The following is a 13,722-nucleotide window of genomic DNA, read 5'->3' as shown; positions in this document are numbered from 1 at the left end:
CCTCACAAAGGAAAACAGGTCTCTCTCTCTCTCTCTCTCTCTCAAAGTGAGCCTCTCCACAAGTTGCCTCTCGAACACGTGACGTAATAGTTGCTTTGGTACTGTATTTTAGGTACTAACCATTACAGTAAAATGCAGTTGGGGCGCTCATAATTAATGCTCTATAAATTTACAATCTCTTATATCCTGTTGCTAGACCAGGAACCAGCATCGCTCCTACATTGGTAATTTATAATCTCTTATTCCTAATACTTAATAAATAAAAATAAAAATATGTAAGTAATATAAGATATAAGATAGTACCTTCTAGAAAATGTTGTTCAAAGTACATGCATTTTACTATATGCTGGTGCAAAATAGGAGAATGAAGAAAAAAGACGCTGGTGAAAGAGCATTAACAATACACTCATCTCTTTCTTCCTTTGAAATGACAAGTGTAAGCCTCATCACCTTCTCTTCGAAATGACAAGTGTAAGCCTCATCTCTATCCTCCTACTCTCTCTATCAATATTAAAGCATTGATTAAATGCTAAAGATGAAATAAATGTAAAGTGTGGTGAAACTTCAAGAAAATTTGAGTGATAATTTTTTTTTTCCTGTTACTTTTTAGGCTCTAATATTTTGTATAAAAATAAGGCACCGAAAATATTAATTATAAGTGCCCTGAGTATATCTAGAGTGATGGAATACGTTGTGGCAAGCCCTTTAAACCAATCCCGTATACCAGGTTGGTTCCCATCTAGTCCCAAGCCCAAGCAGGCCTCCACTCATGAGCCCCCACTCAGGACCGTAAAGCCCCAGAACAATGTTTGATTAGTAAATGGCAACCAAATGAATTTTTCTCCTCAAATATCTAATTCCTTTTCTATTATTTTTATATAGGACCTGCTAGCGTCCATCGCAAAAGGCATTTCGCGGTAGGTCTGTCACATGCAACGGACCATCCGCGTAATGGCTTTTTGCGCTGGACGCTAGCGAATCCCTGCATTAAAAAGAGCGTAAAGGCGAGTTTCTTTTTAGCGCGTTTCCCGTTCAGAAATGCGTAGAATGTGCCTCTTATCAAAATAAGAGTGTGTCGAAATCATTTCCCTACGAACTGTAAGTCTATAAAAAATTAACAAATTATTCAGGTTCAATGTTGCCTAAATCGGAGAATCCGATAGCGGAATCTGTCAATCTGTAAACAATAAACGAAGATCTTGCAAGGTATCTATTTCTCTGTCTCTTATTTTGTTTTTGTTTCTATTCCTGTTCATTATTCGATGAAAATTAAGAGATATGATTATCACTTCCTTGGATTGGTACTTCTTATCGTTATCTTAGTTGTTTCGTTTTGTACAAGAAACTAGGGTTTTGTCTGGAAGATCTGTTATGCGATGCATTTTGGTTATCTTTTTCTATGGATTTTTTTCTCTTCTTCTGATGAGTTTTTTAGCTGTTTTGAACTCCGTATTCTATGTTTTCTTTCGATTTATTTTGGCAGTAGATATATAGGTTGTGCCAGATCTGGTGCTTTTTCCTTTGTTGCTTGAACTTTCTCACAAGTTCTGGTTTTCATTTCCTCACAATTTCATCTGAATTTGATGCGCCATTCATTTACAGAGGAACTGCAGAGAGGTCATCCCAATTCCCAAGGAACCAATGTAGATATGATCTCCTTTTTTTTTTTTTTTTTTTTTACTGTATTTCTCCAAAAATTCATCATTTGATTCAAGTCTAGGAAACACGACATAATTAGCCACACAGAACACATAAAAGTGGTTACACTTTTTTGAAAATGATAGCCAATTTTATTGCAAAGAAAGACTGAGATGGTCAATACGAGGGAGGGAGGGAATCAAATAATGCCAAATCCTCCTTTGACACTCCATCTCTAGCGAGACTATCTGCACCTTATTGGCGGAGCGACGGACGTGCTGGAATACAACAATATAAGATCTCACCCAATCTAACATCTCATCAAACAATCTATCAAATCTCCATGGAAGCTTTTGCTACCCTTTAAGCCACCTGATAACATTCGATGAATCGCTTTCTACCACCACGTTATTTAGACGATCTCTCGCCACCAACTTCAATCCTTGATGGACTGCACGCACCTCTGCCTCCATAGCATCCACCACCCCTAAGGGACCTGCAAAGGCCCTTATTACCTCCCCTAACTTATTTCTCAAAACTCCCCCACCCCGGCCAGACCAGGATGTTGGTTTTACTTCTTCCATTGTTTCATGCAAGGTGTCAGCCTTGATTATATATTCTTTTTGTAACCCGTCTCATTAAGCTGGTCTAGCAACAAAACACCACTCTGACATAGATGTAACTTCTTACTTGCTTATTTTTTAGGTTATGCACCGGTCTCCTACTAATTCCACTTGTCATTTCTGTTTTCTAATGGCAAAGAGAAATAGCATTAAGAAAAAAAAAATGGACAATGCCCCAAGGACGAGGTGACATGTCATTTCTATTTTCTAGGATCTATTTTCTCTTGTGCATTATGACTTTCATCATTTTCTTCTTGTTACGATGTTTATGAGTTGTACCTTTTTTGGAAAAACGTTGGAGTTTGGAGAAGCCAAGCATGAAGAGCTTCCAGTTTTTCAACAAAATTATATCTAAGACGTAGAAAGCATCAAGAAACAAAAGTGATTGTCCCAAAATTTTATTATAACTAGTGCAATTATTAAGGTAACTGCAATTTACCACCAGTCAAACTGATTAGTGCACCCTTAGTAGTAAAAAAATATGAAGGGCCACTATTTATAGTCTTATAATTAATAGGGAAGTTACAGCTTATCCCCGTAACACTACCCTTTGAGTATCACTACTGTTGCATCAGGTCTTGTTGGCAGGGGCGATGCCAGAAATTTTGCACAAGGGGGGCAAAAATTATAGTAATTTTTTATCTATCTTAAAATTAAGATAGAAAAAATTTCTATCTAAAATTTTGCACAAGGGGGCAAAAATTATAGTAAATTTTGCACAAAGAAGGGAGATAAATATGGTAACATTAAAATTTTAAACTTATTTTCTATCTTAGGGATGATGGGAAAGGGGGGCATATTTTTAAAAAAGGGGTAAGTATAAAAAAATATTAAAAAATAAAGGTATATATATATTTTTTCCAAAAAATAAGGGAGGCAATTGCCCCCCTTTCCTTACAAGTGGCATCGCCCCTGCTTGTTGGAACGTCAACAATTACTAGCACAATGTAATCATTTATCCAGTATGTCAGCTATCTGATCCTTTGATTCTACATGATATTACTTGTTTCACTTGGCCAAGCGCTCTCCTTCATTGAAGTGACTTTTCACTTCCAACATACTGTGTACGGGTTAGAGATACATGAATTGATGTTTAGACTGGATGGATTTCCATGTGGTGATTCGGGTTTCTTCTTGTAGATCCTTTACGATTTGTTAAGACTCACATGTTACTAAATCCCAGTATCTTGCTTTTGAACTTGATTCCAGTTATATTTGTTTTTAGCTCATGATAAATGCTTCTACTAAGAAATATAAAACATTGTACGCATTTTCTCATTGGACAATGAAGTAAGTTCTTAGTGTTTCCACTTTAGCAAACAGTATAAAAGTTTCATTGTAATCATAATATTGTGTACGCACACACACGTGCAGATACACACACAATATATATATATATATATATATATATATATATATATATATATATGCACACACATATGTATATGAACAAGATCAAGCAACTCCAAAAGCCCGAACTCAATAAGAAAAGAAAGTCCCAGGTTGTCACAAAATTTCCTATCCCTAACACCAAAGTTTCACCTCAATTTTTTCTATTCACCTTTTACCTTTATATCTCAAATTCAATTGAAAATCATAAAAGCCCTATAAATCATAAAGATGGCACCCTCCAAATGTCGACCTAAACAAAGACCTAATGGTGGTTAAAATTCAAATAGAAAGAAGGAAATACTTTTTTTTTTCAAATAAATTTACCTCTCACCTAAAGAAACCTAAATATCAGTTAAAAATCACCGTATTTCTCTAAAAAAAAATAAAAAAAATAGAACCCCTTAACTCATTTCAAAAAAAGCTTTAGAACTTACTAAAAATTTGGTTAAGCAACATCATGCCATTCAAGTTATGTAGCATTGCACTCATTAGAGATCTAAAATTCTCATTCCAAAAGCCAAAACTATTACTTCCAGCAAAAAGAAGTGTATACATGAAATTATAATAACTAAATAACACACACACACACACACATGTTAGTCCATAAGCCTCTCAAAACCCAAGAGAAATATGTACTCTCTAAAAGATTCATCTTAACAAGCATTGAAATTACAAAGCTATCCTGAAATAACAATTTTATTAAATAAAAAGAAAATATAAGTGGATGGCCGAGATGATTACTATCAAAAAAAAAAAAAAAAAAACACTAAGCAAGTTACATAATTCGAACTATACGGCACTAAATGAAATACCTCTCCAACCAGAGGCTCTTACACTACTCCATTGGGTTTTAAATTTCCACTGAAACCAACATGAAATGACCGGAATGTTTCCGCTTTACTCCCCACGGAAACCGATACCGAAGCTTATATGAATTGAATGTAAAATGTAATATATGCATTATTTATACATATGAAATGTGGTATGTATTGAATTATCAGACATGCAGGACGACGCATGTCGCTAGGTGTTCAATGTTGTTAAACCATTATGGATGATCATTCAAGAATTACAAAAGCGCTGCACAAGCTGTGAGCTCTGAGCTCTTAAAACGAAAAATTAGAGAAGACACAAATGGGTTGAATAAACCCTCAAAAGTGCTATGCTACCCTATCTGATCGTAAGGATTTAGGACATAATTGGGCAAAGAAGTAGCAAATAAATAGACAATTAACGATAATATTTTTTTACATTTAGAGCTTTATCCTCTCGATTGAGATGCATGTACCTCTACTCGAGGTTGATGGTGTACACTTATAACCATTACACTGCAGCCTTATGCTTCATTGGTGCTTTTCCTATGCCTTGGGTGTATGCATCATGCCTTTTTCAAATAGTGATCATACACCAACCAGTTGTTCGTATTAGAAGGACTTTCCCGATAGATTGGTTAATTTGGAAGGGTACATGGTCAATTGATACTTGCCATTGTTTTAACTGACATGTAGCAAGGAATCGAACTTCCATTTCATCCTAGACTTCGGGCTCCAAGAAAGTGTAACTATTTCATGAAAGTATATGGAAGTCCATGGAAATCTTGTAAAAATAGTGACATGCACTAACAGTAGGGTTCATTCTAAACATAGATATTTCACATATTTTGAAAGTTGGTGATCGTGCTTTTCAACTTATCTTATTAATAGAATGTGCATTAATATTTCCAAGATATACGGGAGATTTTATGGTTGTGTAGGTGCATGCAAAGACTCAAACTTCAAACTTCGATATCCATGGAATTCGACTCATGTCGGACGAAATCGACATATGTCGGTTTCATTGTAGTAGATATTGACTCATTCTTTTATTAATCTCGTTTATGGTCAAATTCCTTCACTATCTTTTTATCATACATAGTGCTTCAGAACATTAATTCGCTCTTTTGATGTCCAGGATGATGGAATTATAGGCACAAGCACATCAAGTTACAAGTTATGAAAGGCTTGCCTGTTGGCAATTGAAGATAATAGTAGAGAAAATTATATCACAAGGAATACAAAAGGCCAAAGAGATGTTCTCATTGTTTTATGGACTTTGGAAGTACATTTTCAGTAAGACGGAGTTCCATGTTCTTATTCTTGGAATCGACAAAGCTGGGAAAACAGTAATCTACTTTATTATTTTTTCCTTTTTTTTGAATGGCATATTATTTATTATTATTATTATTTCTTTTCCCTTTTTGTTTTCTCCCACTGCATTTTTATTTAGTTTTGTTTTTTAATTCTACTTAGTTCTCTGGACTAGAGGGCGAGCCTTGGCACACTGGTAAGGTTGCTCCATTGTGACCTGGTGGTCACAGGTTCAAGTCACGGAAACATCCTCTCTGCAAAGTAGGGGTAAGGCTGCGTACATCTAGCCCTCCCTAGACCCCGCAATGGTGGGAGCCTCGTGCACTGGGCCGCCCTTTTTTAGTTCTCTGGACTGATGAGTGGAATTCTATTTTGATTCACTTTCTTGAATACAATCCATAAGCACTTTGTATATCATAATATTCCTCAAAGGTGTTTGAACTTTGAAATATTAATTTCATTCGTATTTGGTTTTATTTGCAATTCTCACATGCTTAATACATTAGATATATAGCTACTCGCTGTGCTTTAAACCTCCATTTTACCTGTGCATGCTAGCACACATGCCAAACTGTCAATTCTCATAGATGTATTATGCTTATGGTTTCTTTAGCCCTCATACTTGTGTGCATGTGAGTGCATGCGTGTGTGTCAGAACAAGCCTTTTTTTCTCTTATTTATGTGCAATGTCATGCAATTGTAGATTTGCCTAAAAATCAAACTGCTAAACATTCTTGAGAATCTTATGCTCAATACATTTTTGAAACATTGAAACTCTTCTGTAAAGATTTATGTAAGTTTCTTATTGTTTACAAATCAAAACGTTCCCTCAAACCATCCCATACTGTATACATTTGGAATGAACCATTTCAACGATGTCACCTGTAAAGTGATGAAAAAGGACAGGACAGGACCAAATTGCCAATTCTCATAGATGTATTATGATCTGATTAAAGATTCAATAAACAGTCCCCAAACCTCTACTCCACATCTATTCTCAGCCCACATCCCTAATATTTATTTCTCATCCACCAAACACCCTACTCCCTTACCTATCCAAGAACATAAAAACTCAGACCCAATTTCTGGATCTATCTTAACCAACACTCCTAAAGCCTGCACCTACAGTCCCTTATCCCTACACTATTAACCTTGCAACTGGTCCCTATCGATCACCAAACCGGTCCCTCTAAGCTTGATAATTTCCTGCAAATCCCTACCACAGATCCAACCCTACTCTCCGATTCCAAAAGACCTTGCATATTTGTTTTTCAGATTTGTCATAAATTGCAGAAATTTCTAAACAACTAAAATTTTAGAGCAGTCAATGATCTGTCCATAATACCTCTATCCAATCCAAGCCAAAACAGTCCACAGATCTGTCCAAGCAGTCCACCAAAATAGTCCCAGCAACCCAGATTTATCCCTAGCTATGCGAACAGTCCAGATCTGTTCAAACTGTTTTGAACTGTCCAAACAGTCCAGATTTCTCTTACAGTATTGCCACTTTAGCCAGTTACTTATCCAAATTGTTCCATTATTCCCTTTTCGTGAATGGCAAATATAAACCCATTCCTTTTAATTCCCTACACTATGATAAAATCAGCATACCTAAGTCGTCCCTAATCAATCAGTACCCCAAGGCATGAATCAACTAATGAGCTTGGAGATTTACAATTTCAAAATAAATAAATAAATAAAAGAGCTTGGAGATCTTGATGGGCAGAAAGATGGTGGTCTCACAGGACTTTCAGTCATTTAATAAGAAGGTCAGCCAACTGCTCCCAACCTTAGAGCAACCACTAGGGTTGTCCGAGTAAGGACTCCAATACCTGGAATCACCTTGAGTGATGAAGTATGTGATATGCTAGGATGGGACAGATGTGAGTCTATTGATTCCATGCGAGATATCACCAAGAAGGTGCGTTGATTGGCTTGCTGCCATGGAGGGGTACTTCGACTGTTATGACATGATGGATGAACTGAGAGTTAGATTTGCCAAGATGAAATTGGTCGGAATGGTGGAGGAATCTGGAGAGGAAACAACGTACTTTGGGCAACCTCCAGTTACCATTTGGGAGGAGATGAAGGATTGAAGGTAAATCTTAAAGGAAAGTACTACCACCTGATTTTCGTGATGAACTCTATGATCAGATATTTACATTCCGCAAGGTAGCTTGTCTGTCACTGAGTATAAGTGCAAGTTTGATGAGCTATCTATTCGGTGCGAAAGTTATGAAATTCAAGGCAAAAACCTCTCTCACTTTAAGACTAGGTTGAGATCTGAAATTCGGAAGGAGATAGCTACCATGTGTATCTATGATCTGAAAGATGCCTTATAGATGGCCTTGAAGATTGAGAAGAACATGAGGCAGTCCACCATGAGGTTGTTCAGTTCCCAAGGAGAAGTTCCTTGTCCAATTGGCATGTGAACATGACCATGTGAGGCACCTTGTAATGACCCACTAGATCAACAGTTCAGATTAAATGCTCAGGCCCCATGTGAGACCGATGATGATTGTTAAAGTATAAAAGATAAATAACGCCTTTCTCCAACAGCTTAAGCTTTTGGAGAAGTTGGTAAGTTAACTGGTAAGTTAACATGGTATCAAAGCCAAAGGTCTCGAGTTCAAACCTCCCGGATAGGAAAAGTCCACATGCGATGGTCGGCCCAAAGTGGGACCACATGTGCCACGTGTTTGCCAAGTGGGCCACACGTGCGGGGGAGTGTTAAAGTATAAAAGATAAATAACGCCTTTCTCCAACAGCTTAAGCTTTTGGAGAAGTTGGTAAGTTAACAATGATCTTTAGGATTCAACCCCTAGGGCAGTACGATCTGTAGCACTATACAACATGCTGCTATGTGGTAGCCATTATTTTATAAATGATTGAACAGCTTGTATCATTTCATCTCAAGACTCTCCTTGTAGGGTTTGTTTCTGCACAAGATGGCTAGAGTACTCTCCTTAGCCATTGGTTTGAGCCGTACAGTACTTTTAGAGCACATGGTCTTTCATTCTTTTCTTTTTGAATTGGTAAGCATAAAGGATTCATATATCTGCAAACGTCAACTCAATCAGAGAAGAGAGGGAGAGATATCGATATTTTAAGTTGCCTATCTGCAATTCTTTTTGGGAAATGATATTTTCACCCCCTTTTCTTCCCCGGGCCACTCCCTTTTAGTGTATTTAGCACTACTCTTTTTACACTAGCAAAGGGTGGCCCAAGAAAGAAAAGGGGGTGAATATATCACTTCCCTTCTTTTTGACTAATGTGGTTTTATGGTTTTCATTAAATAACATAGAATCTAATGAGCAATCATTTCTAACATTTAATGCAAGAGATATGGATTTCTTTTCTTGCTGGAAGATTGTTTGAGAAGTATTAAATCCATCGGCTATTGGGAATAGGCTCAACCCAGAATATCAGATTTCCCTCTGTTAAATTCTACATGAGAATAAAATAATTTTATAAATTTGACTAGTCATAACTACGAAAAGATCAGTTCAATTTGCCCTGTTCTAATCGAATCGGCAGAGACCTCCGTCCCCTCCTCAAAACTCAAAATCCTCTTATCTTCTTTGTGACCTTCCTCCTACGCACATCTCTTCTTTGTCACCTTCCTCCCACCCACAGCTCACTTACTCCTCTATCTTGCTCTTTAGCGATAGTTCGTTTGCAGACTCAAACCACATGTCCATAACTACCTGGGGTCATGGCCGCGGTGTGCTGTTGTCGTCCTCCACGTCATGGCCAAGTGCTTTTGGGGCCGCAACGCCAACAGTAGCCGTCGAGGCTTCACCTTCGGCCCTGCCTGGGACTCAGCTCTCACCTTCAGCCCTGATTGGGACTCGGCTCTCACCTTCAGCAATGCCAACAATGCCAAGCCTAGTGGGTCTAAAGCAACACTAGCTGCGCAACCTACGAGGAAGATGCCATTGTACAAATCAATCAAGAAGAGTAGTGGTGATTATAGTTGCTTTGAATGCAGAGGAAATGGTCATTATGCTTTTCAATGTCCTTCAAAGAATTTGCTCATAGGCGTTGAAGGAGGCTGATGTCACAGCCAAGGAGGAAGATCCTAATTAGGAGGCCGACGAATTCACTGATGACGATGATGAGCCCCTAAATGATGTAGATACATTGTTTGCTTGCGTGGTGAAGCAAATATTAACCGCACCAAAGGAGGCCAATGAGGATTTGCTTTGTACTGCCACACTCTACTCAAGCGTGGAGATAAATTTTGCTCTACAGAGTCAATCAAAAATTCTTTGGCTCTCCCAAGTTATTTGACCGCGTCAACCGAGTACTTGCTGCGCCGTGCCAAGTCAACTTGGATTTGTTTTGGCCGCCTTTTGGCCCGTGATGTGCCTAGGTCTGCATATGGTTTTTGCTAAAACACTCGATATGTTTTCATGTGTGAAAAGTCTGATGTGCACAAACATTTGGCCTGAGGGGAAGTGTCTGGGATATTAGTGTTAATATTTGCTCAATATTTTTCACCTTTCTTGTAAATATAATGTCTTTTATGTAAGGATACTTGAGCCTTCTGCTTTACATATGTCGTTTATGTGTGCCTGCTAATTTGCCTGTGTAAAATGTATTGATTTTCATTCTGTATTTCCTGATACACTTAATGTGCATCAGCCACTGATTATGCAGTGGCCAGCTGTTGGTAGAAATGAAAATCACAGATGACCGTGCAAGCTTTACTGGAAAAAAAATCCAGCTTGAAACAGGAGAACCATGCAGTTGATTGCATAAATGTTCTTACTAACTTCGAGTTAAAACTTTTTATTTCCTGTGTTTTTTATGGGTGTTTTTATTTCCTGTGATACTCTTTCATTATCTCTTCTTTTGGCTTTGCTGTGATATATTTCCCTATTAGATATGTTTCACCATTGTATGTTGCTTTCAGATGCTTCATCTGTACTCATTTTGGTATCTCCAAAACTGTAGACATTGCTGGAGAAGTTGAAGGCATTGTATTCAAACTTGGAAGGGCTCCCCCCTGATCGAATTGTTCCAACAGTTGGGCTTAACATTGGTCGTATCGAAGCATCGAAGACAAAACTTGTGTTTTGGGACCTAGGAGGTCAGGTATGCAAACTGTTTCCACTCATTCATTCAATTTGTTTAATCCCTCTGAGGGGTTGGCAGATTTTAAATTTTCTATTAAAAAATGAAATGCATTCAATTTCCTGCATTTTGGTATGGAAAGTCTTGAACTCATAACATGAATTGTGGAGACGCCATGCTCCATTCCAAAATTTATGCATTGTTATACCTAGAATGAAATCTCTGTATCAGTTTCTTCTATGATAGCATATCAAAGTATCAAACGTTAAAAATCTATCTACCTTTGACATGGACACTTGTGTCGAAGACAGAGCTGAGATATATGATACAGGTATCAGGGAAACCTGAATATACCATATTTTAAATATAATAATGTCGATCACTCAATCAAGCTAATTGATTGTTTGATTCAATTATTGGAAAAATGAATGCTCAAATAAGGTAACATGTAATGTATAACTGGTTCACCTTTATCTGATAAGAAGCTAATTGACTTTTCCACCATCTTGCCTCAAAATGGGTATTTAATATAAGGTGCTAACTCTCACAAAGCTATAATAAACTAAGAAGCAATGTCGACCTTTCTCAACTCAACTCAACTAAGCCTTTGTCCCAAACTAGTTGGGGTCAGCAATGTCGACCTTTCTATGATAAAAAAAACTATTTCTAATCATGTGAACTGCATCTATTATCTGCTATGTCGTGAATATTACTCAGGAATACATAAATAAGCAAACCACGAATACATCGTTTCTGAATTGGAAGTTGACACACAGCATTTTAGGCAGTTTGTTGGGTAAAAGATAAAAGTGTCCCACAAGCAAGTATCAGCTTCTCAATAATCAGCATCAAATGGTTTTGATTCGGGTCCAAAGAGTTTTTCAGAGTGGCATAGCCTACATTATTATTATTTTTGAACAAGAAACATAGCCTATTGGGATTGGGCCCCTAGCTCAATGGTCAACGCTTTGTTCTTCAACCTGGAGGTCGGATGTTCGATCCAGCTTACCTACCAAAAATAAAGAAGGTAACATAGCCTACACCATCAACTGACCTTGGGACAAGGTCTTATGACTGGTGTGATGGTGTCCAACTAGCATGCTTTCCAAGTGTGTTGTGACGTTTCTTGTTATAACTTAGTGATATCTTTTGGTTTTTACGGCTTGCTCAATATGATCATGGTTTTTTTTTTTTTTTGGTGGCAGGTTGGCCTTCGTACCATATGGGAAAAATATTATGATGAGTCGCACGCTATAATATATGTAATTGATGCTACTTGCCCATCACGATTTGAAGATTCAAAGTCCGCATTGGGTTAGTAATGTTCTCTTTCACCCCATTTTGCCTCTATTGTATCTATGACTACTCTTACACTATAAGGGGGATGGCCCGAGGAAGAGAAAAGGGTGAATATATCACTTCACATGCCATCATAATAAATTTCTTACTTGGAAGTATTAGATTTGATCTTTTGATGTTGGACTGATGCCTTGAGTTTATTGATCAGAGAAACTACTTCGGCATGAAGATTTACAGGGAGCCCCGCTTTTGATATTGGCAAACAAGCAGGTGGTATCATCAATTCTGTTTGTTGCTTTCAGACCCAAATAAAATGTTTTGTAAAACCACATTTTTTTAAGAATTGGTGTGACTGTAGGCAGAAAAATCAAAAATCAGATAACCATGTCATATAATAGGTGGAGTGATTGATGATATGGATCTGTTCACACAGACAAAATGGGAAATCAAGAATGTGTTTTGGAGTTCTCTTTGTCGTTACCCCGAAACTTGGAGAAGCTTGCATTTTTTTTTCTTTCCGTGTTCAAGCACCTAAATTGAGCTTATTTTTCTTTTCTTTTTCTGAGATGGGTGATCTATGATATGAAACTTAGCTGGGTTCCTTGATTATGCATTTGTTATTATCCTAGCTGCATATTGATAGATTTGATAGCAGGATCTTGCTGGTGCTGTATCAGCAGAAGAACTTGCCAGATATTTGGATCTCAAAGAGTTGGATGAAAGACTATACATGTTTGAAGCTGTTTCTGCATATGATGGGTAAGTAGAATTACATAAATTTCACTAGTCCCATTAAAATGGCCGTACCTTATCCCCCTTCATAAAAGAAACAGACTGCATAAAGTTGTCCCCTTTCGCACCCCCATATGGCCACACAAAGGCAATTTTATTGGTGTTATATTAATCTTTCTTTCCTTGATTAATCTATTTTCTGCACAATTAAAACTTGAAATTTCAATGGAACAAGTTGAAGTCAAAAGCTTTCGTCTCGAAATACTAATAGGAAAGAGTTGAATACCTGTTTCAGAGATATCCATTGCTTTAGTGCTTTTATGTTTAAACTTTTGCCTGTGACACCACCACATTGCTGTGTTAATGCTTGAAAACGAAGAGCTGTGTTTTGCAGGATGGGTATCAAAGAGGGTATAGAGTGGTTAGTGGACGTCATGGAGAGAAGCAAGCGCACAGAAACATTAAGACTCCGTGCAGGGGTGGCTGGCCCCGCATCAGCTTAGACAAAGTGATTTAAGCACACCATTTAACCACTGCTAAGATCCAGAAATCTTACTTCAGCTGAAGATCGCAATGGGATAAATCAATCTGAATGGAGAATCGGTGTTGTTATATATCAAATCGTGGATATAATTCTTTCCTGGCAGCTTGCTGCAGCCTTTTACTACATTTTATTGGAATTGTATTTTGTCTTGAAATCAGAGTTGGGATTGTTTTGATCACAATTCTATTCCTTTTTATTTTGCCTTTTCATGATCAATAACAAGTTTTTTGAATGAGAATATGTACATAGACCAATTATTGAGCATTCAACAAGTATAATCTGAATCCAA

General features: G+C 37.4%; 1 protein-coding gene across 1 annotated transcript; it reads left to right on the top strand.

Annotated features, from left to right (window-relative positions):
• The first annotated feature begins 1,028 nt into the window (after nt 1-1,028).
• LOC143884299 (uncharacterized) lies at nt 1,029-13,722 on the top strand. Its single transcript, XM_077387796.1, has 7 exons — nt 1,029-1,206; nt 5,604-5,814; nt 10,739-10,879; nt 12,064-12,172; nt 12,366-12,427; nt 12,813-12,916; nt 13,284-13,722. Exons 2-7 carry the CDS (start codon nt 5,722-5,724, stop codon nt 13,390-13,392), a joined length of 618 nt encoding a protein of 205 aa, XP_077243911.1. The 5' UTR covers nt 1,029-1,206; nt 5,604-5,721; the 3' UTR covers nt 13,393-13,722.

Source organism: Tasmannia lanceolata, unplaced genomic scaffold (assembly GCF_043159265.1).
Source record: "Tasmannia lanceolata isolate RefF3 unplaced genomic scaffold, GAP_Taslan_0.1 ptg000008l, whole genome shotgun sequence".
Classification (NCBI taxonomy): domain Eukaryota; kingdom Viridiplantae; phylum Streptophyta; class Magnoliopsida; order Canellales; family Winteraceae; genus Tasmannia; species Tasmannia lanceolata.
This window is presented reverse-complemented; position numbering and strand designations above follow the sequence as displayed.

Excerpts from the sequence above, each read along its gene's own strand:
- LOC143884299 (XM_077387796.1), top strand. The coding sequence starts at position 5,722 with ATGTTCTCATTGTTTTATGGACTTTGGAAGTACATTTTCAGTAAGACG. Across the intron at positions 5,815-10,738 it reads TCGACAAAGCTGGGAAAACA|ACATTGCTGGAGAAGTTGAA; the intron begins GTAATCTACTTT and ends CCAAAACTGTAG. Across the intron at positions 12,173-12,365 it reads AGATTCAAAGTCCGCATTGG|AGAAACTACTTCGGCATGAA; the intron begins GTTAGTAATGTT and ends TTTATTGATCAG.